The sequence below is a fragment of the Drosophila hydei genome, unplaced genomic scaffold (assembly GCF_003285905.1).
Source record: "Drosophila hydei strain 15085-1641.00,03,60 unplaced genomic scaffold, DhydRS2 tig00008140-arrow-arrow-pilon, whole genome shotgun sequence".
In the NCBI taxonomy this organism is placed as follows: domain Eukaryota; kingdom Metazoa; phylum Arthropoda; class Insecta; order Diptera; family Drosophilidae; genus Drosophila; species Drosophila hydei.
The window spans coordinates 507,202-531,354 of NW_022045848.1; the positions used below are offsets into that span (position 1 = coordinate 507,202).

General features: G+C 43.8%; 1 protein-coding gene across 2 annotated transcripts; it reads left to right on the forward strand.

The window, feature by feature from the left end:
• Positions 1-365: 365 nt before the first annotated feature.
• LOC111601073 (SEC14-like protein 2) lies at positions 366-24,084 on the forward strand. Of its 2 annotated transcripts, none has more exons than XM_023317498.2 (6): positions 366-559; positions 22,488-22,557; positions 22,623-22,666; positions 22,820-22,937; positions 23,026-23,823; positions 23,892-24,084. In XM_023317498.2, exons 2-6 carry the CDS (start codon positions 22,500-22,502, stop codon positions 24,029-24,031), a joined length of 1,158 nt encoding a protein of 385 aa, XP_023173266.1. In that variant the 5' UTR covers positions 366-559; positions 22,488-22,499; the 3' UTR covers positions 24,032-24,084. The 2 variants fall into 2 exon arrangements, with proteins under 2 accessions (XP_023173266.1, XP_023173265.1); XM_023317497.2 differs by lacking the exon at positions 366-559 and adding an exon at positions 19,110-19,628.
• Positions 24,085-24,153: the final 69 nt, after the last annotated feature.

The window sequence follows — 24,153 nt, forward strand, 5'->3', positions numbered from 1 at the left end:
CGGTGGGCGCAGCGCTTCAGCTTAGAATAATTATGGAAGCTTCCCTTGCCGCAGCGCTCGCTGCTTCCGCTCTGAGTGAGAAGGAGAGAGAGGGAGAGAGGGAGAGAGAGGGAGAGCGGGAGAGCGCCTGCACTAAGAGAAAAAGTCCAGTACTTTAGAAGGTGGAGAGGGGGGGAGAGCAAAGAATATACTGAAACTTTGAATATTTTAGAGGCTTTGTTTGACTTTACAAGTCTGATAAGAATTGAGACTTGGCTTATGTTAAAATTGAACCTTCCAACATTCCATTCACGCTTAATATAGAAATCATATTAAAATTCACTTAAAAACGAGCTAATTCTCCTTTGAAACAACTTTTTCTTGCAGTGTAGCTGGCAACCACGACCACAGCCAAGACCACGACAATAGTGCAGCACACGCAGCAGCAGCGGCGACAGGACACAGCTGCAAATATCGCCAATGTCAATGGGCGATTCGTCGTCAGACGCTGCTGCACGTTGGGCATACAAAGCAGTGACGGCGACTGTGGACTGTGGTGGCTCGAAAAACGGAAAGTACTGTAAGTTTTATTGAGAAATCCAACACACACACACACACATTCAGTCAAAGCCAAAGGAAGCGGCTAAAAGAGCCACAAATACCAAAGAATGCGACGCTTGGCGCATAACAATGCCTTAGCTAGGCCCCAACATGTGCTGAGCAGAGTGGAACAGTTGCAGTCGTCAACAAATTGGCCCGCCGCTTGCTAACTTGGTCAACAAAGTGGCCAGACAAAGACAAAGCTCAACTAATCACAATAATACAAAGAGAAAACTCTCTTTCACGCTATCAAACACAGCACATGTGCGAACATGTTGGCAGTGAGCTCTTATACGTTGCACCAGCGAACAGCTGTTCGAACCAACGAACAAGTTGCGTATAAGAGAGTCAGAGAAGGAGACGGCGCAAGTGAGTAGTAGAGAGCGCGCTCATACAAGTTGCATAGAAGAGTTTTTGTTTGTTGGTTTGATGGAATTTCGTGATCGCACCAAATTGAGATGCAACTGCAAAGAGCTAAATATTCTAACTGTTTTTTATGCCAAAAGTACTTTTATAGGGAATTATTGGCGAACTTTGAAAATCTAATAGAATTTATATATATATAGACTTAGAAACTTTTATTGCATTTATTGTCACAAAATCCAATTACATTTTTAAGAAACCTAACTACGGCCAGCTCAGCTCAGCTGCCCTTTCAATACAACTGGCTTAAAGCTCTTTTAATCGGACAGCTCGCTCAGTCTCGCCTTGGCCTCTGGCAGAGTAATTCAATGTAAACCATTCAAAATGAAATCCATTAGAGTTTATATTTCAGTCATAAAACGTTTGGAAACCAAACTCACGCACGCAAAAGCCCTAGGCTCAATTTGAAACTAGTACAGCTCCACACACACATGTACACACACATACACGCACACAATAGACCTCACACTTGGTCAGTGCCATTTGGGCCCGGCTTATCCAAAAATATTTGCATAAGATTCAAACTGCATGCAAGGAGCAAAGCCACGCCCACCCTTCTTAGTAAAATGTTACAAAATGCCATGTGCTCTCTCCCTCTCCCTTTTTAACTCGTTTGTGTTGGCCAGTCAAAGTTTGCTGCAAGTTTTGGCAAGTGGAGTTTATATTTGAGTTGAGTTGAGTTGAGTTGGGCCTTTGCCTAATTGTATGAAAATAGTTTGTCCTTTAGTTTTGGCTGCCCCACAGCCGACTGTGTGTGCTGCCACGGCGGGGCAAAGATACGCTTGTGCACACCTGAACGCTGCCAGCTGGAGTCCAAGGTGTCAGCGCGAGTGCAGCGAAGCGTTTTGGCCTCAGCGTGAGTTGCATTTGATATATCTTCATGTCTGACCTCGCTCTCTCTGTCTTTCACTCGGTCTCATCTCTAATCAAATGGCCGCAAGATGCTGCCTTGTGGGCGTGGCAAGATCAACGCAATGGCGGCAGCAGCAACTGACCAAACGCTCAAGTTACGAAACCCGTTTTGAGTCGTGTTGCCTCTGCTGTGATTGGAAGTGGCAAGAGCAGCTAGCTGCTGGCTGCTGGCTGCTACCTGCTGAGGCAAGTTCCACTCAGCAGCACGATCAGAGTCCTTGTCATTAAGTCACAAGCCGAAGCCGAAGCCGAAGCCGAAGCCATTAATGAGGGTTAGAAGCTGTCCTAATGGTTAACACGACAGCGATAATGAGCCGCAACTGCAGTCGCTGCCTCTGCCCCTGGCTGCTGGCCTGATTAATTTGTGGGAAACTCTGCGGTGGCAACGGTCAGTGCCACACATGCTCACATACAGCAGTCGATTGTTCTGTTGTGCTTTGCTGGTCAGAGTAAGAGAGAGACAGCTGACTATTCATTACGCTTATCTGCCAGACCTGCCGCCCCTGCCCCCTGCCACAAGCTGTGGCATGCGAATCGCTGCTAAGCGGCTTATAAAAGTTGCTGTCGCTCGTCGCTCCGTTGGCACCTTCTGTTTTGCTTTGCCCAGCTGCAGGGCGGCCGCATAAAGTTCTCAATTTAATGCGACTTTTCATCTCTTTCGCTTTTCCAATAAAATACAATTTTCGATTTCCCAACATTTCGAGAGTGCACCTGCAACAAATCGCAGCCAGATCGCAGCGGACGGAACTTCAAAGTGCCGAGTAGTTCGCTTTCCAAACATACTTAGCGTAATCTGCGTCGACTTCTAGATCAAATATGAGAGCTACAAACAGAAAGCAACAACAACAACTACAACAACATCAGCTAGAGACACTTGTCGAACAACAACAAACAAACAACAACTTATGCTAATGGCGCGTACCAAAATAGGAAAAGGAAAAACTCGTGAGTCGAGGAAAACGCCAGGCGGAAAATTCATAAAAAATTTACATGCATTAAAGCCGAGTGTTAGGGTTCGAGGGGCGAGGGATCGAAGCGCCTCAATAAAAATTAGAGTGCTGCAAGCCGACATAAAGTAGGGAAGTCGGAAAGGTCGGAAAAGTGCAAGCGGAACTACCCCCAAAAACTAGCAGTAAACGCAGCTCTAGCTGCAGCCAGCCATAGATCATGCCAGAGTCTGGCCTCTCTGGCGCGAGAGGCGTGTTGAGATCATAAATCACTGATCGCATAATTGTTGCCAGTGGAAACCCAGGGAACACCCACTAGTCGGACTGCATTATTCAAATGATCTATTGTGGTTAATGGAAGTGCCATAATTGCGCCTTGTTGGGGTCGCGATAAGCTCTTGATCCTGGGCAGCTGCTGAGACGAATCTCGAATAGTTACTAAACGAGGGAAATTGTGTTTGACTAAACGCAATTTATGCATAAGACTTTGGGTCTACAGCTGAACATTCGAAATGGGTTTGCTGGGTATTCCAAAGTGAGAATAGTTTCTGTGACTTCTGACTAGCTATGAGAGGAAACGATGCTGAGTAGATGTTGGGAGATGTGAGAAATGCGTGAAGTGAGGTACATGATGAGCTGAGGGACAGATTCTGGCACTTAGATCTAGCTAACGAATGGAAGTTGCACTAATCTAATAGAAATCGCTTATACAAAGAGCAAATTAATATATTTCAAGTGAGGAGTAGAGATTATGAGAGGCATAAATAAATATTAAGTTGGAGGGATCGACTAGGGGATATCCTGAACTCTGCCTGCACAATGCAATGATATTTAAATCACATAAAATATTAATGAATACAGAGCAAATATACTAAATGGTCTTAGCTGTAGTCTATAAATATATATTCCCGTCCACATCCAAAAATAACTCCCAACCAAACTTGTACTTTTGACATATGCATAAACAAAAGTGTTTGGGCATTAGAGAAGTGATGAGGTTCTGAGGTGCCGTTTTTCACTTTTCATTCCTGACCTGCATATTGCATACACAAGTCAGTCTCTCCCTCTCTCTCTCTCTCTCTGCCTGTGTCTGTGTGTGTGCATGAGCAATTTATTACCTGCCATTTACCGTTGCTCATTATTAATTGCATGCAATTAATCAGCTTTACTTGCGTTCAACGGGCCGTATACGCAATCCCCGCCCATTCACACTATTCCCGCCCCCGCCCGCCCTCCCGCTGCTCTTGTAGATCTAGAATTCTTGAATGAATTCAATTGCAAATTGTAAATAAACATTGGAAAATTTGGACCAACGCTTTAAGGCAGCCAATTTGAGTGTGAAATCGGAAATGTTTTTCCCCCACAGAAGCAACGTTTTCCTGTGCAAATGTGTCGTCGGAGGGGTGGGGGAGCATGTCTGAGATCACTTCCGTTGGCTGCGCTGTCCACTGTCAGCTGGACTCGCTCGCCCAGTGCCGCAGGACGTGGAAATAAAACGCATCGTCAGCTCCAACTCCAATTGCTCGTCTCCTACACACAAATGTCTCATGTTATTTTCCTTTTACAAATAAAGCTCTCCCTCTCTCTCTCTCTCTATATATATATATATATATATATTCTATTTCAATATATATATAATCTATTTCAAGTTTGACATGGATTACACTGCAGTACCCCCTCCTGCCTGTCTCCCTCTCTCCTTCGCTGGCTGCACCTTCTTCGTTTGTCTTTTACTCAATAAAACTTTTTGATTTCCGCTCGAATGGACAAAACTTTTTAATGCGAATCTTCCGCCTGAGTCGTAGTCGCCGTCGCCGTCGCATCGAAATAAAAGCGAAAACGATAGAAAGAAATCAAATCAAATTAAACTGAATCGAGTCAAGGCGAAATACATTCAAATGTCGAATTGGGCGAGCGAGACAAAGAGGGCGGGAGAGCAACACCTGCCCTACCCTGCCTGGCCCTACCTCTGGCATGGCCCAAGCCAATGCCAATTCCTGATGCAAATACCACTTTAATTCAATTGGATTAGGTGTCCATTGCAATACACGCGAGACTACAACAACAACAACACGAGAGACAAACGCCTGGACTGGGGGCTGGGGCTGGGGCTGGGGCTGCCTAACTGGGGGCATTCACAGAGACTCAGCTTGTTAGGTGTTTGCATATCGTGGGGCTTCCGCGGCGGCATTTGACTTAATGCGATATTAATGCAACCTCCATTAGCAGCCACGCCCACATGCCCACACACACAGCTCGGTGCAGCTATTCAGCACAGCAACAGCAAAATAACTCAACGAAAGTCGCTGAATGAGCGCAATGAATAAGTAAAATAACCTAATGAATGAATGAATGTGAATACGTGAGTGAATGAGTGAATGAGCGAGGCATACTTAGAGTGCACAAATAATGCATTAGCGTAATTAACTGGCAGAAGGACAGCCAAGGCTGATGCAAATGTGGCACAAAGACTGAGAGCTGACGTCCTTGGTTCCTGCTTTCCCATCAAGGTCAAAAGACTCCACTTCTAGTTGAAGTCAGATATGTGGAACCTTCGGTTGGTCCAGCCTAAAACAGCCTGAATTTGAACTTGGTCAGCCTCTTCGCTGAGCTGGACTAATTAAGGCAGCTATAAACCATTTCAGTATCCTTAACAATTAAAAGGACCCAGTTAAGCGAGCCAAGTGAATGAATGGGATGTGAGTGGGATTAGGGAAGAGCTGCGCCTGACCGATGACAGCGAAATGGAAGCTGCGCTCGTGCCAAAGCGCTGCGAAAAGCAAACTTGAAATTTCGTTTGGAGGAAGTTGAACTGAAACTGAAACCAGGACAGAGTAAGGGAGAGCGAGGGAGCTAGTAGACAGAGGGCATGAACCGGAAGAAATACGCAGAGCATTAAAGCAAAGCAGCTGCTGGAATCTGATAGGAAGCGCAAGTAGTGCTAAGGAGCTCATCATCTCCAGCCATATCCGGCTGGAGGCAGCAGGGCAGGAGGACAGGACGGCGCTTAGGAGCGGGCAATAAGCGATATACGATGCGATAACGAGTTGAAGTTGATGTGTCGAGACGAGAGCTAAATGGAAAGTGGAAAGAGCGAGTTGAGAGCTGGGACGAGGCGTGCGCATCTTTGGATTGAGCTGATTGCAGGCAGGCGGCGTCATCGGGCTTGGCATCAGGCTGCACTTGCAGGATATGGCGTAAACGTAGCCAACCGAATTACACGACCCAAGTGCTATGCGTGCTGTTGTCGCACTGTCTTAAGTTGTTTTGTTGCATGTGCTAATGGCTGCCAGCTGCCACACAGCCACACAGCCACGCTGCGGCACGTACAACTGGCTCGAGCTGTTTGCCCGCACTTTGTCAGCGAGCGTGTTAACAAACTGATTGAGTGCAGCTTTCACTGATGTTTGCCCACCCAAGCAGCAGTTGCCAATTAGAGCGACTTTTATATAGATACTCTAGTGGAACTGTTGCTTCAATTAGTTCAAATTGATTTGGGATTAAGCTAATCTCTCAAATATTGTTCAACATTGGCTTAGATGTTGCATGCATTTGCTAAGCTTTACCTCAAGCACTTTGGCTACTTCTTGATACTTTTCTGTCTTTCTGTCTTAACTTGTAATTTTAGACTTCGAGTTCAAGCGAAACTTGTTTTCAGCTTAAGCTTAAGTTCCTTAAATATCTTTATTTAAGTGTTTACTTTTCACTATTTCTACCTTCGGATGGAAAGATTTCAGATCTGTTTTCGCATATGATTAAACTCGAGTCAGCCAGAAGCTATAAGAAAACTTTGGTTTTCAGTAGTTCTTAAGTTCTTAAGATGTTATATATAACAGACGAACTATATACACTTCCCTTACTTCATTTCAAGCCAGTCCATGATCGTTTCTCGGCGAGAAGTTTTCGGATCTAATTTGTTTTCTCCTTCTAGAATTTATAGTATTCCTTCCATCCTTTTACTTTTCATTACAATTTGACAATTGGACTCGCACACGTGCAAAATGTTTTTAGTTTTATTGAATGTGGTTTCTGCCCCGTCCCATTGCCATTGCCCCTGCCCCTGCCCTCAGCCCTGCAGCCCTGCAGGCTGTAGTGCAAAAGTGTGCATGCATATTCAGAGGATAAACTGTGGCATCTGCTGCAGCGCAGCACGCGCATCCTTTGTGCAAACACACAAACAAAGAAACGCGCGCTCGTGTGTCTGTGTGTGTGTGTGCACACATGTTGCCCCGGCAGGAAGCGCACTGATTGAGGAGCAATCGCTCGCTGCCGGGACAGATGTTTTTCTACATTAAACAGCCGCTCGCCTTCAGTGCCTTCAGTTCAGTTCAGTTGAGTTCGTTCAGCGCCTTCAGCTCCTGCCCCTCGACTCCGAGGCGCGTGCGCAGCGACTAACAGAAGAAGAAGCAAAGAAGGAAAAATATGCCAAATCGGAAGTGCTGCTCGGGGGCCCGCCGCACAATGGCAGCGAGCGCCCTTTGTGCAGAGGTTAAATGTCTGCGAGTTTTGGGATTTATTGTTCTCTTCGCCTGCAATACGATCGTGTTTTATATCAATTATTTCCACTGAGCTCGTACTTGACAAGTGCCAGAGCCAGGAATGCGGAGCAAGTAGTTATACCCTAACCTTAATTGCACAGTGTCACAAAACCGGGAGAGAGTGAAAGATTAAGTAGAATCTTTACAAGTTTAAAAGGAAAAGGAAGCTAGGAGTCGGTAGAATATTCGATCTTAGCTCGAAGATCAGACCTATTACTACAGGATTATCGTTTACTATTTGTCGTTCGAATGTGCATGGAAACTATAATCAATGTTGCCCAGGGTACATTTGATTCCCATTGACCGCCTCCAGTTTATACTGATTAACATTCCTCTTCTGCTGGTTCAAGCTTCTCTATGCTTCATAACGCTCTGTCTACGACTTGATTGCGAACATAGCCTCCTGCGTTCGTCAGTCTTCTCAATTTAATTGCCAGAGCTGTTGGTTTAGATGCTTTGGTTTGTCTAGTGTCTAGCGCAGGAGCTCGGCTGAAGGCAACGTCATTTTCATGTGGAACTCTGGACTCTTCCCATCCCTTGCTTATTCTGGTCCTTGGGAGAGGACTAGCCCCAGCCTTTCAATTGAAGTGCGGGCAACTTGGTTCAAAGAGCCTCAACTAGAGTTTATAAGCATTTAATCCAAACAAGTTTTAATCTGCTTTCTAGTTTTAGCCCAATTATAATTTTAATTGCAAAATAAAATATTTGTTGTGAATCTCTATTTTCATTTATATTTGGCAAATTTTCATTAGCTGTTGCTGTTGCAGTTGCAGTTGCAGTATCTGGCGGGCAGTGGACTGTTAACAGCCAGATAAGTCCACACGGCGGTGGCCAGGTAATTAGATTTTAGTGCCAAGCTCGGCAGTTTGTGTGGCCAGGTAAACACTCAAACACACACACACACGCACAGGTGTCTTTCTTTTGGGTCTCTCATTGGGGCAGCACACAAAATATGAGCCTGGCCACGGCGCTATCGGCCACATAACAAGCTGCCAGCCAGCGAGCTGACCTCATAAATTCTGAACGCCAGGCGAAGCCAAGGATAGCTCGTGGCAGGGCAGCGGAGCTCAGTCAGCGGGGTCAGACAGCCAACGAGTTTCAATTAAATTTTCAACTTACAAATCAATAAACCAACCTTTGCAACGCAATTCATATAAGGCACACACGGACACATGGGGCAGCTGTAGGTCTGAGGGAAACAGCGAGCGGGCAGGAGACGTGGCAACGAAGCCTTCGTCGTGTGCAACTCGACACCGGAACAAGTGGCAGACGCGGCTGCCAGTAGGAGGAGGGGGCAAGCAGTGCACGTGGATTGCCTTTGTTGTGCATGTGTGTGTGTGTGTGTGGCATTTGTGCCGGCCAAATGAAGCGGCGTGTATAAGTGTATTTAAAAACATTTGCTGGCATTAACAGGTCAGAGGCACGCGCAGGAGTCGATACGGGAGCAGCAGCAGGAGCCGTGGCAGGAGCAGGAGCATAACAACAAGTCAGCAATATGGACAATGAACGCAACATCCTGTGCCGGTGCCGGTGCCGGTGCCGGTGCCAGTGCTCGGCATTAATTGGTTCACTGATTCCAAACGACCAAACGGCGACTGGCGGCGACAACAACAGCGAAATTAAGGACACGTTGCACCAGCTTAACCTGTCCACCGCAGAGCCAGAGTCTAAGCCAGACCAGGAGCTGGGAGAGAGAAGGCGAGTGCAATGAAGCGCACTTGCCACGGAGTTGATAGTCACATTTGCAGCTGAAGCAGCTGCCGGGCGAGGCAGACTAACTGGCGGAAAATGATATTACAAGCGCATAACTCGTGCCAGCTAAGAAGAAGAGCAGGCCAGGATGCAGGATGCTTGTCAGCCGCCTGCCGCCTGCCGCCTGCCGCCTGCCGTCTGCTGTGGCAGATGAAAGCGGGCAAATCTCATTAAAAACTGAATCGAAATGGTAATTTGAGTTGTTCACAAACAGCGTTAGATACTTGGCAAACAGAAACGCAGCGATTGCGATTGAGATTGCGTTTGAGCTGATAGCAAAAGGAGTCTCCTCGGTGTGTGTGTGTGTACGTGTGTGTGTGTCAAGGATTTTGTTTGCCAAGTTGTCTACAAATAGCAGCCGCCAGCTAGAGGCCAAAAGATGCTGCAGCAGCAGCAGCAGCAGAAACAGTGGAGGGGATCACAAACAGGACGCAAGGTGTGATTTTTCTTCTTCTCCTTTTCGATGTTTTTGTTTGAAGGTTTCAAATGTGGGCAGGTGGTTTCACTCAGCGTGTGTGTATGTGCGTATGTGTGTGAGAGTGGCAGTAGCAGGGGTGGCATGGCGCCTGCCTGATTCGGATTTTGATTTTGGTTTTAATCAGCAATCAACTGCAGCTTGCGCGGGGGGATTTCATTATAATCTGGCATTAGATAGATTATGTTAAATAGATTATGAAAAATTGCATTTAAATGAACTGGCATATTAATTGAACTGAACTCAATGAGTGCGCCGTGTGTGTGTATTGACACTGGTGCCTTGATTGATTGACGTTGCGCTGCAATCAATTTAATTTAAATGCAACATTTGTTCAATTAGCAAAATGTATTGGAAACATGTAAGGGAAATGCCATAAATAACTGTAGTTCAACTGTAAATACATGCAACTTATAATTAAAATAATTTATACTCTGTTTGTTTAACGTGAAATTTAATAAAAATTTATTGTCTGTTAACAGGGAACAGCTTGATGAGTAGCAAAGTAAGGCAATGATGGCAGAGAACAGTTCGCTAAGCAAAAGCCTGGCAATGGCTAAATAGAACAGCTTGAAGAGTAGAAATGTTGGCATACAACAGCTTGCATACTCGAATAGAACAACTCAATGCATAGCAAAGTTAGTGAAGAACAGCGCTTATGTAGAGAAAAGCTCAATAGGTAACATTGTCTGCGCGTTGAATAGCAAATAACATAGAACAGCTTGTTGACTAGCAATTGCTACACGGCTGAGCTTGATGAGTAGCAAAGTTAACCGAGAACAGCTCAGTTACATAGAACAGCTTAATGAATAGCAATGGAACAACTCAATGTGTAGCAAAGTTAGTATTGAACTGCTCTCACGCAGGCCATTGCAATTGAATACGTAGCAGTTATTTTTGCTTATAGAACAGCTGACTGCACAGTGCACTTCAATTTATAACAAAGTTAAGATAAAACAGTTGTTTTGCAGGGAGGGAACAGCTCGATGAATAGCAAAGCAAACAACAGCTCGCCTGCATCGAATAGTAGCAATGCCTACATAGGAACAGTTCAATTTGTAGCAAAGTTAGAACAGCTCTCGGCTACACAGTGCAATCGCATATGTAGCTAAGCATGTTTGATCATGTTTGCATAAGAACAGCCGTTTCTCTGTTGACAAACCCGTGTGGAGTGCTGCCAAGTATGCAATATATATTTGCAAATGGCAGCACCGTGCGTACAGAAGCTAAGCTCATGAAATATTTGAAATTTCATTGGGCTACAATTTGCATAAGCATAACTGTTCTTTAATATGCGTTTGATATTTGACAAATTTTAATTAATTTTAATTTTAATTTCGCCTGCAATTCGCCCAAGCGTCATTTCAATTTACAACTGTCAACAAAACAAAACAAAACAAATCAGAAAAAAAGCTGGGTTGAGCTGGCAGCACTTGCAACGTATGCGAATGTAAATGCATTTCTGCTACAGGATGTGGCAATTACATTGTTTGTGGCAGCAGCAGCAGCAACAGCAACAATAATGTTTTTTCACTCTGTGGGTTTTATTTGATGTGTGTTTACAATGATTTTTGTGTTACGCTTTTTTTTAGCTAATGTTGGCTTTGAATCAATTTCTTGCATATGAAACTCAAATGTTGTTTGTAGCTTTATATTTATAGCATAATTACAAATATTCCATAATTGAAATATAGTAAAATTATTAGAGAAGACAACAGTAGCTGAGGGCAAACTCAACTCACGATAGAACCCAGAGGTTCTGAGTGCCACATGCAGCCAAATTGTTATGCAAGCAAACTCTTGCTTTCTAGACCTTTCTGCTCTAACCTTTATTATTAATTACTTACTCTTAATTACTTACTTTATGTATTTTACTATCTTGATAATATAAGAATGAATAATTCAAATTAATTCAAAAATTGTCCGTAGTTTGTAAAATTCTAGCTCCATGAGTTCAATGCGAAATTCCATAGACTTTTCCTATGCCCCAGAGCTGCATTCCAATCCACCTACGACTACATATACGCTCCACATCAATGCCCGAGCTTTAGAAGCCAACTTGACTTCATTTCAAGATTTCTAACTCGAGGCTAAGGTAGAAGCCAATCAGTATTTACATTCTGGCGCATTATTCAAATTAGTTTGCGAACTTTCTTTTTGCAACTGCTCGAGCTAATGTGAAGGCTGCGCTCTTTTAAGACTTCGCTAAGCTGCTTGTAATTGCCTTCCATTAGGCAGCTAATTTTGCTGGCAATAATTAGCGTGCGTCTTCCTCTTGTTCGGCGCCTGAAACACAGGTGAATTACTTGTACTTAGCATAAACAACATTTCCCCTTCTTCTGCTAGTTGTTGTTGCTGTTCTTCTTCTTCTTCTGGCTGCTTGCTCAAAATTGATTTTGACACCAAAAAGTTTGCGCGCGTAAAGTTTTGGCAACTTGTAAAAGAGCTGCAAAACTTTCAGCGAAATGGACGCCATTACAAGGCAATGGAAATGCACATAAACTAGGAATTCAGAGAGGGAGAGGGGGAGGGGCAGAGAGAAAAACAAAATATATAAGAAGCAGGGCATTAAGCATGAAGAGCTGCTTGCAAATGTAGCTAACATGGGCAGAGACACGCCCCCGAAAATACAAAAAATAACAAGAAATGGAAAACTTTTGTGCAGATTACATGCGCATTACCAAGTCCAAGTGGCAACGCGAAGACCGTGAGGAATTATGCGAGTACAGATGCCAAAAGGTCGCACTGTACAGGTAGCACACACAGCCAGAGACAGAGACAGAGACTGAGGCAGAGGCAGGGAGCACTTTAAGTGTGCCAAGTGGTCGCGACCTGTGCAACATGGCGAATGCACTTTGAAATTGATGTTGATGTTGATGTTCATGTTGATGGGCAGACGCCAGCAGGTGGACAGCTCAGCTGCAGACAGACAGACTAACGGACGGGCGGGCGGACTGAATGCCTGCCTGCCTGCCTGCTAGCCGCAAATTGATGGCCAAGACAAGTGATGGGCTAACGTGGCTACGCGGCGTATGCGCAACGTGTGCAGCTTTATTGAAAAAAGGCAGGAAAAACTTGACTAATTTATGGACGCAGCAGTAGCAGCTGCTGCTGGTGCTGGTGCTGGTGCTGCTATGGTTGGGTGGTTGGGCCAGCCTCTATGCAGCATGCACCATGTGAGGCAGCAATCAATTGCTGCACAAAATGTCAATAAACAATTCGAGGAAAATGAACTGCGACGCAGGCAACGTTACGGAAAACTGAGCCAAAAAACAAGCGGAAAATCGTTACTCGCATCGAAGGACACTTAAAACGCAATTCCGTTAAACGCAAAGGGGCAAGCATTTAGGGCGTGGCTGGCAGGCGGCAGGGGGCGGGGACAGTTGCTGACATTACGGTAATTGAAGTATACGCATTAATTCATTTGCTTCTATGTGACTGTGTCTGTGTGCGTGAGCGAGTGTGTGTGCGTGTGCGTGTGTGTGTGTCGAAGCAATTTGGCATTTTGAATGGATTGAATTGGATTGCGTCTAATGCGGCTTATCCCATGCACAGTGGGTGATATTTACGAGCCAGCGACATCCTGCGGTGGGCAAACTGAGCGCAAATCTATGGAGATGAACCGGAGTGTTCATCAGCTTCAACTGAACTAAGACCTCTAAAAGAACTGTTGAGTTACGATGTACTAAGAGCTTAATAATATAAATAGAAATACTCATTTTGATTTAACTGAACCACTCGACAACTGTAGTTCATTTGGGATCCACTAATTGAATCGAGTCAGTTACAGTTAATATTTATATTGTTCTGCAGTTTATTTGGAACTAGAAATTAACCGAATAGTTGCCAATACGGATTCAATTGAGATGAGCAATGAGTCATGTTGCTTAATCCCAGTTTCATGCCTTACAATATCTAGCAGTAGTTTCAGAGTCGTATATTAATCATCGGTTCATTTGAGCTCCATCAAAAGTTCATTGTACAGTCAAATGAATGGCTAAACGCCTTTTAGCTCGCAGAGAAGACAAGTTCTATTATGGAACCAGTAAGAACAACTCTAGCAACTCGTCGTAATCCCCTGCCCAGTGGAGAGCGCACAAAGCCAAAAATCAAACAGATGTACAAGGAGCTGCACAGAGCTAAGATCCTTTGGCCTCGCTTAATGGCGCTGTAATCAAAAGTCATTATGTCGAGCATTGCCATCAAGGACGAACGCACGGAGAGGTCCTTTTGGTGCTTTTGGTTAGGTTAGGGTGCGGCTCGGTCGTGCTGCCTGCCATTTGCTTACAAAGGCAAAATTACGCGTATTATGACCAGGCAAACTGGCAAACGGCGGGGGTAACACATCAGTCCAGACCACATCAGCCCAGCCCAGACTAGCCCTCAGCCCCGCCCTGCACAGCCCTCGTTTTCTTATTAATTTGTTTGTCAAAGCCGAAAGCAAGCAGGAAACAACAATACGCCGCATCATGTCCAACAAGGGCCACAGACAGCAACAGTTTCCGCCTGTGTCAGGCATTGACTCCAGCTCCAGCTCCGGCTCCAGCTCTGCGTGTCCCTGTGTCTGGGCAGGATAAACGACTAAAACGCGGATTAGGCGCAACTGCACGCACATCATGATGTTGCAAGTTGAAGTCTAAAGCAAGAGCAAGGGCGAGCGCGTGGGCAGGGACAAAGGCAAGGGCAAAGGCAAGGGCTGTGCCACAGTTTAGTAAAAGGAAATCTGGCGGGGAACTGAAATGAATAGGGCGATGCGAGTGGAAATTGGAACGGGTGACAAAGTGTAGATCCCATGCTAGCATGCAAGGACACGTGCTGCTCCTGTGTGTTTCTGTCAGCTTCAGCGAAATGTCAAATTTCTTGCCAAAGGAATTTCATGATAGAGAGGCTGTCAGGCAGTTGGGAAGCGAGGTCACTCATGACTCACCTTGGCCATTCGAATGCCATTAAAGCAAACAGAAATGAAGAGTCAAAAGGATAAAGATAGAAGATGGCAGATGGAAGAAGGAAGAAGATGGAGCAGAAGATGAAAGCAAAGACAAGTGATGAGTCAGTAAGGAATGCTGATCAGAAGGTGCTTGAGTGTTTTATACTTGGGAATGGACTCGCCTGGACCTCAACTACATCTTATAGGTAACACAGCGACCATTGGTCCACTCTAAATGGACATAAGCCTATTAGAAGGAAAAGCTTAATGAGATTTCCCATGAATTTAATGTTTAGATTTGACTAATTGAGTCTGTGTTTAAAACTTTTTAGTAGCAAAGTAACTTGGACTGAAAACACTTTGTTTTAAGGTATCTGCGTAATGTTCTAATGCCATGTACTTGATTCCTATATATATATATATTAAGTCATATAGCATATCAAATATGTATTCTACTATCTGCACAATCAGGGAAAGTTCATTCCTCTTTTGATCTATGTCATGTCTGTCAGGCTGTTTACTTCTCTGCTGTTCTGTTATCTTGTGGCCCACCTCGATTATAGATCACCTTCAGAATTCCTTAATTCGTGAAAATCATTCTTCCAGCATAACCTGAGTTCTGGGAACCAAACAGACGCAAGTTCAGTTCGTTCAGTCTAAAATATCTTTCGGCAAATTGTTGATTCGCGCGAAGTACGACTCACACTTAGCCATTCACGTTAGCCAACTAATTGCCCATCATTTAGCAATATTGATTAATATCGGCCTTTGACTATTCGGAAGCATGTGAAGACCCCAGCTGAACTGGAGCACTCAGACCGTGCGTGCTACGCACACACCCAGCCCCGGACACACAGATATACAGGTCTGCATGGGATATATATATAGAGGGTGTATGTAGGACTCTCGTCATAGAGACAACTATAGCATATTATTAAGTGAGCTGTTCTATTCACTTGTTTAATTCACATTCGCATTTGTTTCTTTTCTGTTTGTTTATGTCGAATATAAACTCGTGCAATCGACCAAAAATAGACTCCGATTTTCTCAGAGCTGGCAAAAAGTATTGAAATGCAAATAAAATGAAAAATGAACGATTTGCCAGGTAGCCGAAGACTGTATACCCTGCCAGCTGACTGATGGGACTTGATTGGAAACTCCGAGTAGCTCGAGAGCTCTTGAGATGATGGCAATAGGAATTGATGAGCAAGGGTGATTAGACAAGGGAATATGCAGAGAGACCTTCCAAACAAATCAAGAACAGCTTTCAAAGATCTATCTATCTATCTGTTCCTTGCCCTTGCAGATAGATATGAGACTTGCTGGATATGTATGGAATTATTGCAAGACTAGTTAAGAGTAGTTTTAGAGCAGTTGACACTGATAGGGCATAAAGAGAGGAGACTGCATACTCCTTTGTCAGGAATATCTATCAAATATGTGTCTACCTAAATCCCTGGAGAAACCTTTCAAACTTCATTGATATAGATGTAATAACATGTGACTTGCATACTTGTAGATGGGATTGTTCCAAGAATACTCAAGAGTAGTCCCATAGCAGTTTCGATATGAATTGATTGTAAAGTGAATAAGCTAGAGGAAATTTATTCCTCTGTCAGAGGAGGTCAAGATCTGCTATCAGAGCTATCTGTCATCCATGCATGCCACATCCCTTGACTGTAGCATAGTACCCGCTAGGAGCCATAACTAACTAGATCCACAGTTCCGCCTGGACGGGGGTGCACACGCGGCTGGCTGTGATGCTGCGACTGTGACGTCACGTGGGGCAGTCACAGTCGAAATGCGTGGCGCGTCATGAGGCAAGCACCAGCAGATCGTGGGCGATGCTTTATTTGTGTTGAATTTTTTGCGTATTTTGCATCGCTTTGGACGCCGCACTGCATCATCGATTGGCACATGACGTAGATCCTTTGCAGATCCTCTAGCGCCCACCCCGCCCCGCTGCGCCCACTTCCCTGCACTGCCCTTGCGTGTCTGAATCGTGGAGATCTGCGGGTGGTCGACAGTTTTTTCTGTTTGTGTGTTTGTTGGCCATTTCAAGTGCAAAGCGCTAAAAGTAGCTGCGAGCTGTTGGTTGATTGACTGATCGGCGAGGGAGAGGGAGCAGCGCCATGGGCGGGGAGGGGCGCTGGTGGTGGCGGTGGCAGTGGCAGTGGCAGGGGCAGGGGCAATGGCTGATAGGGGGAATGGGCAACTTTATTGTATTCTGTCTGGCAGCTTATTTATTCGCCAGTGCTTAGCGTGTACGGCGCGAATTGCGCCTTGTTTTTTCGTACACGCCCACGCCGAATGGAGAAACTACCAAAAATACGCAACTGACAAACTGTGCGCAGATAAATTTCGCAGCCCCCGCCCCTTGTAGCATGGCAATCAATAAGCCATGTTGTAGTTTATGCCAAATTAACAGCAAATCGCCCTAAACTTATCGAGAAATCAGTCGATATTATGCTTAAGAATTCAATGTGCTGCAGGTGTTGATTTACCTGCTCAGCACTCAACTCTGGCCCATCGATGGGCCGATTGGGCTGTTTGAGTTTGTTTTTCTTGTGGCTTTCATTGATGCCTTGCGAAAAACAACATCGTGCTGAAACATGTATGTATTCCCTGCTATTATTGCTATGTAAATCTCTCACAACAAATTTCGATTATGTTTTTAAGCCAAGGTAAATTCAGCACATCTGTCCCAGCGCCAGCGTCCCCGCTCCCTCAGTCCCGCTCTGTGTTTGTCTTTGTCTCGCTGCCTTTTGGCTACAGATTTCAATTTTCGCAATTTTCTTAATGGGCAGTTGGAAATTTCAGCAACTTCATAAAATTTTACGCTCATCATGTGTTGGCATCTCTGTCCGACTATTGTTTGTTTTCATAAACATATTATTCAATATATATACTTTTTGAATTATTTAGTTTCGGCACTTCTCACTGTGACGCAAAAGTAGTAAATTCTCCTACTGAAGTGCGAATAAGCGATTCCACATGCAGCCAAAGCGAAAATCGATTGGGCTAGGAATGGGGAGGCTGACCAAAGGCGGAGGCAGAGCACTCGCCTCGGCGGCTGAAGCAGGTGAGCCCATCAAATTGAATGGAAATGATTATTAAAATACTATTGTAATTGGCAATACAATTTAGGCGTCGATTGCTGCGCTTAGCCACAGGATATATTGAGGCCAGAGAACAAATTAATCAGTCAGGCAGAACAAGTTGTTAGTTCAGTTATACTAAAAATAAGCACACTCTGTGTACACTCGAATATTTATTTAGCATTCGCTAAAGATTGCATAACACCAAGTTTTATTCAAAAAGAAACAAAAAAACTCTTTGGCATAACATAAACTAAACGTCTTCGTGGTGCTAAAGACTATAGCCATGCAATCCACGGTTCAATATGTTTTCTCAAAATGTGCCATTTTATGCAATCGAAGCAGATATCATATATCCCTATAATGCTATAGATATAACTTAAATCATTACATCCTTAAATAGCGCCATCTGTTGTACGGCGTTCTAAAGCAGCAGGTTCTGCTGCTGTGATTGAACAGCGCTATCTAGTGTTCACATCGAAAAATTGCTTACTGTATGTTCAGCGCCATCTAGTATTGATATTCATTAACATTTAGAATACGAATTTAAATAAATATTGCATACTTACCAACAGTTTCCTTATTTAAGCGCCATCCAGTATTCATTTACATTGTTATTTAGAAAGCAAATTTAAATAAACGTTGCATACTTATCAAAATGTTATTTAATACTTAGAAAACGAATCTCAATACTCTGTTTTTAATGTATCAGCTAAAACAAGCCATTCATACAACAAAGAATAGGTCAAGGTACTTTTGTTGATCAGATTTGAAATAAACTCTTATATTATCTTATCGCTCGCTTGTATGCCAAAAACACTCGAAACGGTAAAATACGCAAAAAACAACAGCCATTAAAATATAGCGCACAGCAAAGCCAAGCAGAATTAAAAAACACCCGCCATAAACTGCAATCGTCGCTGATAAAATGTCAAATTATTGCTGATCCAATAAAATATGCATTGAACACTAATAAATTTAGCGATGAAACCATCAGAGTTTAGTAAGTATATTTCTATATGCATTACATTAATTTAAATTCAAAACAGATTGGTTGCACTGCAGCAATGCAATTTAAATATAGATGGAGAGAGAGAAGGGAAGAGCACATAATGTAGCAGAAGAACGTTAACTTCCAGCTGGCGCTTCTATTTGTATAAGTGAAACCGCAATAGTAAGAGAGTGCACATGAGCAATATCTGAGTGCAAAAGAACATTTGCTTCGAGCCGCCGTTCAATCTATGCGACTTCTATTTGTATATTTTATGGATTATATGGATTCAAATTCAAAGCACCCACTGGAATGATAAAGAGAGAGCACGCACGCAACAGCTGAGTGCTCAAGTACGTAAACATCTTGTCGTCGCTTCTGCTCGCTCTCTTCGACTAGTGGGCAAAGAGCGCGGAATTGAGCGCATTTTAAGAAGCAAGTCCGCTTCGCATTGGTGTTCAGTTAGTTGTCGTTCGTCAGGCGCATCGCATTGGGGGTAAATTTTAGTTCCGTTCGCTACAGTTCCGGTGGTAGTTCAGAAACAAAAACAAACAAAAAGTGACGCCGTGTTTCTTATTGTATTTACGTAGTGCGTGTAACTGTGACTGTGACTGTTGTTTTGTTTTGTATAATTGTTGTAATTAGCCCAGCCTAGATGAGGGTCAACTAAAGCTGAATACTAAATAATTGCGCTTGAAATATGCAACAGGCTGCCCAAATCGACAGCAACAACAACAACAAAACATACACAAGTGTAGAAAGTTTTTATTGTTATATTATTTAAGCAAACAACAGCCAAAAAGTGAAATAACGACGCTTCATCAAAAAGAGATAACGAAATTCGACTCTGTGTGTGTGTGTGCATAACATATTAAATTGGCAATAATATAACAGCTTTTGGTAAAATAATCAGATATATATATATATATAAAATGTCTGGTCCACTGCCTGAAATCAGCGCCGAGCAGCGCAAAACATTGGAACAGGTGAGAGCGCTTAACGCATCTTCACACTCTCTCTTATATTTACATACACTCTCTCCCTCTCTCTCTTTATATATGTATGAGTGTGTGTAGTAGTAGCCCATACACTGGGGCAGAAGCTAGGCTTTTGAGTGGGCGTACACGATGATAACGTGCATAATAAATATTTCATTTTAGTTGGAATAACTTAGAAGTTAACCGGTTTAACCGTTTTCATTACATTGCGAAATAACTAAGCACACATTTAACTGCATGCAAAAAAATATTGTATATATAAATGTCTATATACCTTGTTTTTTATCATGACTTCCTTGGGTTTCTTTGGCCTTGCGAATATGATAAATTGCGCATTTAAATGCGCTTAGAGCTTTGAGTCAACATGTGCTAATCAATGGAGCGTGACAGCATATAGAACACAGCCATATACAATGTCCACTTTTGCATATACTGTGGCCCACTGTGCGACGTTCGGCCGGCAACATGTGCAGCTGTTGCGCTTTGTTGACGTTGTTCTCAGCTCCAACTGGGCAACAAATCTGCATAGCCAGCCTCTGCCACGCCCACCAACTGTGAGCAAATAAACCAAAAATGGTCAAACGACTAAAGTCCAAAAGTAAAAATGAAGTGTGACCCACTAAATGAGCTATTGCATCCATTTGCTGCTGCGACTGCAGATGTTTATTAGCACTGGAAGCTCGCCTTAGACCCTGCCTCTACCTCCTGTTGCTATCTTAAACTGCTTAAAGTGCCACAATTAGAAATACCAGTTCAAGGCAGAGCGAGCGCAATTATAAATTGCCATTAACTTATCTCAAAGCAGCGTAAAACGATCTCTGATTGCGACCCTTTGGCCAAGTACGAAGTAATCAACATAACTGAACGATTATGTGTATATATAGACTGTGTATATATAGATGTATTTATAAATATGTCATGCCAACAACATGCTAATGAGTTCTGCTTTTGCTATACCCTGTAAGCATTGTGAATGAAATGAGGCATATTGGTATTAAGTAAAGTAAAGTATAGAACGCTTGGCAAAGATCACATTAGAAGTTGGCAGCTAAGGCGTATCTCTAGTCGTTCGCTCTCTCACTCTCACAGCCACACGCTTTCAACAACTGGTTTACTCAGCGTGGAAAGTCCCACTGAGCCAAATAGTCAAGCGAATACTTTCAATATTTGATTAAGCCCCAAGAGCTGAGCGAATGGCCAAAAGGCCAGCCAAGTCAAGGGCTTTGCTAGCTTAGTTAAGTTCGCAGTTGCTAACAAATAGGTAAGTTAGTTAGCGGACTGCTTGACTGAAAGATACTCTGTAAGCCGAAGGAGAAACGGAATAAAGTGACTGATTTGCCAAAAGATACCCTCTAAAGAGTTAAGGCGACAGTTGTAAATCCCCTTTATTTAGATTTTGTGTACATAAATGTACCTAATTTGCATTCCTATACAGGTATATACAGCAAAAATAGAAATTCTAATTGAATTCCTATTATTTTTCTCACCCATTCCAATTAGACCTTAAATGTCGATGCGATCAGCCAAGTAAACAATCAACACCTCAGCGAGCAGCTGCCAAAGCCTTTTAAAGATTTCTTAGCATTTTTACAACTAACTTGTTTTATTTGACTGCAAACTGTTGAGAGATTTGGCCAAGTTTTCGGCTTTGGTAGAAAAACAAGAACAAAGCAAAATGAGCAACAGGCAGCTGCAAGGCGGCTGAGTTATGAGGAAGTTGGCCAAAAATGCTTAACGCTAATGAAAACCAAGCCAAATGACTGCCGCCCCCTCTGCCCCTAGCCGCTTCCATTCAAATGAAAATCATGTTACGACTTCAAGAAGCCGCGCGCCGCTTGGCCTGCAGTTCAAGCCAAAACAAAAATAAAAACGAAAACAGAAACGAAATCCACTCAAAAAAACTGGCATTTGGCCTCGTTATTGAATTTCAAGTGTGGTCTAAACGCAACTTAGCCAAGTTAGGCGAGCTCCAAGCCCAATGTGAGTCCGAGTCAAGCAAACAGCCTTTAGCCAAGCTTGGCTATTTTGGCAGTTTAGTGCAACGCCCAATTAAACAATCGAAACACGTTGCTCCATGCCGATTACATCTCACATAAGCATTGGCGAGTTGCAGCTTAATTTTATCAAATTATTTATTTATTGAATTTCATTGAAATTGAAAACTTTTCACTTCATTCGATGCGAGCGACTCTTCGATTGAACTTGAAACACACAAAACAATTAATCAAAACCTTGAACAGCTGACCTTCTGGCACGACGAGCAAATACGCTTTCTATTTTATATAACATATTTGCTAGTCGTTTCTAATTAGACGTCAAATGAAGCGAGCCTTACACCACTAAACGCACTAGAAGAGTACGAAGCAAATCTTAAGCTGCTCAGCAATCACTGCAATATATACCCCACTCTATTGATTATACAGAGTATTAGAATTGGCATTCGAGCGAAAATTAAATATGCCACTGATTCCACTGGAAATTAACAGTTATTAAGGCCAAGTGAAGAGTATGTTTGGGGCTTGATTCATACGCAGAGCTACGCCCAGCTGCAGTCACCTGACTAACGCTATACGCCCAGACTAACATTTGTGACCAACTGTGGAAAAGAATTAATTAAGGTTCCAAGACTATTTCCAATTTATTGGAGGCAAAGGACATGTGTCATGGCCTACACTGTAGAATAACGAAGGCATACTTATCAGCTAATTAGAGTTAAGTTTAAGGCAGGTTATCGTATCTCAGTATTACTCATGTTTGAGCACACTGTCAACAGGTATCGGCCTTATTCAAGGTGGTCTGGCTTTAGATTTAGCTATCATATTAACTGATTTGTTGCACTTGTTGCAGTTCCGCAAGCTGATGAGCCCCGAGCTGAACGAGACGCATGATGACTATTTTCTACTACGCTGGCTGCGAGGTGGGTTACAGGTGTTCAAAAGAAATAACTTTAAACCGACCTCTCTCTTTCTCTCTCACTTATAGCGCGCAAATGGAATGTGGATGCAGCAGAGAAAATGCTTAAAGCGGTAGGTCGTTTTGATATACCTTTGTTACTTCCTGATCTGATCTTGAAATATAATCAAAATACTGATCTACTTGATATACTGATCACTGATCTAATTACGTCTCTTCATATATGTATTAAGCAATGATCCTCAATCTTCTTTGTTCCCACACAGTCCCTCAAAACACGCGCCATGTGGAATGTGGACAACATAGAAAAATGGGAAGCTCCGCAGGCGCTGCGTGAATATCTGCCCTATGGCATCATGGGCTATGACAAGGAGGGATCTCCAGGTACTTGAGCTAGGCTACTTCTAATATAGCTGCCACTTATCTCACCTCTCTCTTTCTCTCTGCTCTCTGTGTTTCGCACTCTCATTAGTGATCGTTTGTCCGTTCTACAACTTTGACATTTATGGCATGATGCACTGCGTGACTCGCTTTGAGTTCCAAAAGTATTTGGTGCTGCTGCTGGAGCGCTTCATGAAGCTCGCTTACGAGCAGAGCCTGAAGCATGGCTGGAAGGCACGTCAGCTGGTCGTCTTCCTGGACTGCGAATCAATGAACCTGAAGCAGTATGCCTGGCGGCCAGCAGCCGAGTGCGTCATCTCGTCGGTGAAGCAGTACGAGGCCAACTTCCCAGAGCTGCTCAAAATGTGCTACATCATCAATGCGCCAAAGCTCTTCTCGGTGGCCTTTAATATAGTTAAGAAGTTCCTGGATGAGAATACCACCAGCAAGATTCACATCTACAAGTCCGGCGTGGACAAGTGGCAGGAGTCGCTGTTCTCACTCGTTGAACCCAAGAACTTCCCCAAGGGCTGGGGCGGTCAGCTGGTGGACAAACTGGGGGACCCGCAGTGCAAGTCGTTGATGGTGTGGGGTGGCAAGCTGCCGGAGGAGCTGTTCGTAGATCAGAACAGCCAGCAGAGCGACAAGAGCTTCACGGAAACCCAAGTGCCAAAGGGAGACAAGCTCAAGCTGAACTTTACGGTGAAGGCGCAGCAGGAGGAGCAGCTGCTCTCGTGGAACTTCCGCACCTTCGACTATGACATCAAGTTTGGAATTTTCAGCGTGGACGAGAAGACAGGCGAAAAGCGCAGCGAAGTGCCGCTGGGCACCGTCTACTCCAACGAAATGGACGAGGCGGGCTTCATCTCCACAAGACCCAATACCACATGTCAGTTGACTTCATACATATACTATATATGTATATATAGACGTTAAATGTTTTCTCTTTCTATTTAGACACCGTTGTCTTTGACAACTCGGCCAGCTATTTGCGCAGCAAACGTCTGCGCTACTGGGTCGATCTCATCTCAGAGGAGGAGGAGGGCATCGCCGAGCTGACCGAGATGGACAACACGCAAATCGTGGCGCAGCAGTGAATTGCAACAGCTGGAAGCATCGGTACCGCAGCAGCATTCAAGCCAAAAAAAAACAACGCAAAAAGTTAAACACGTTGAAAAGTATCTAAATTCGGCTTAGCCGTATTTCGAATACTCTTGCT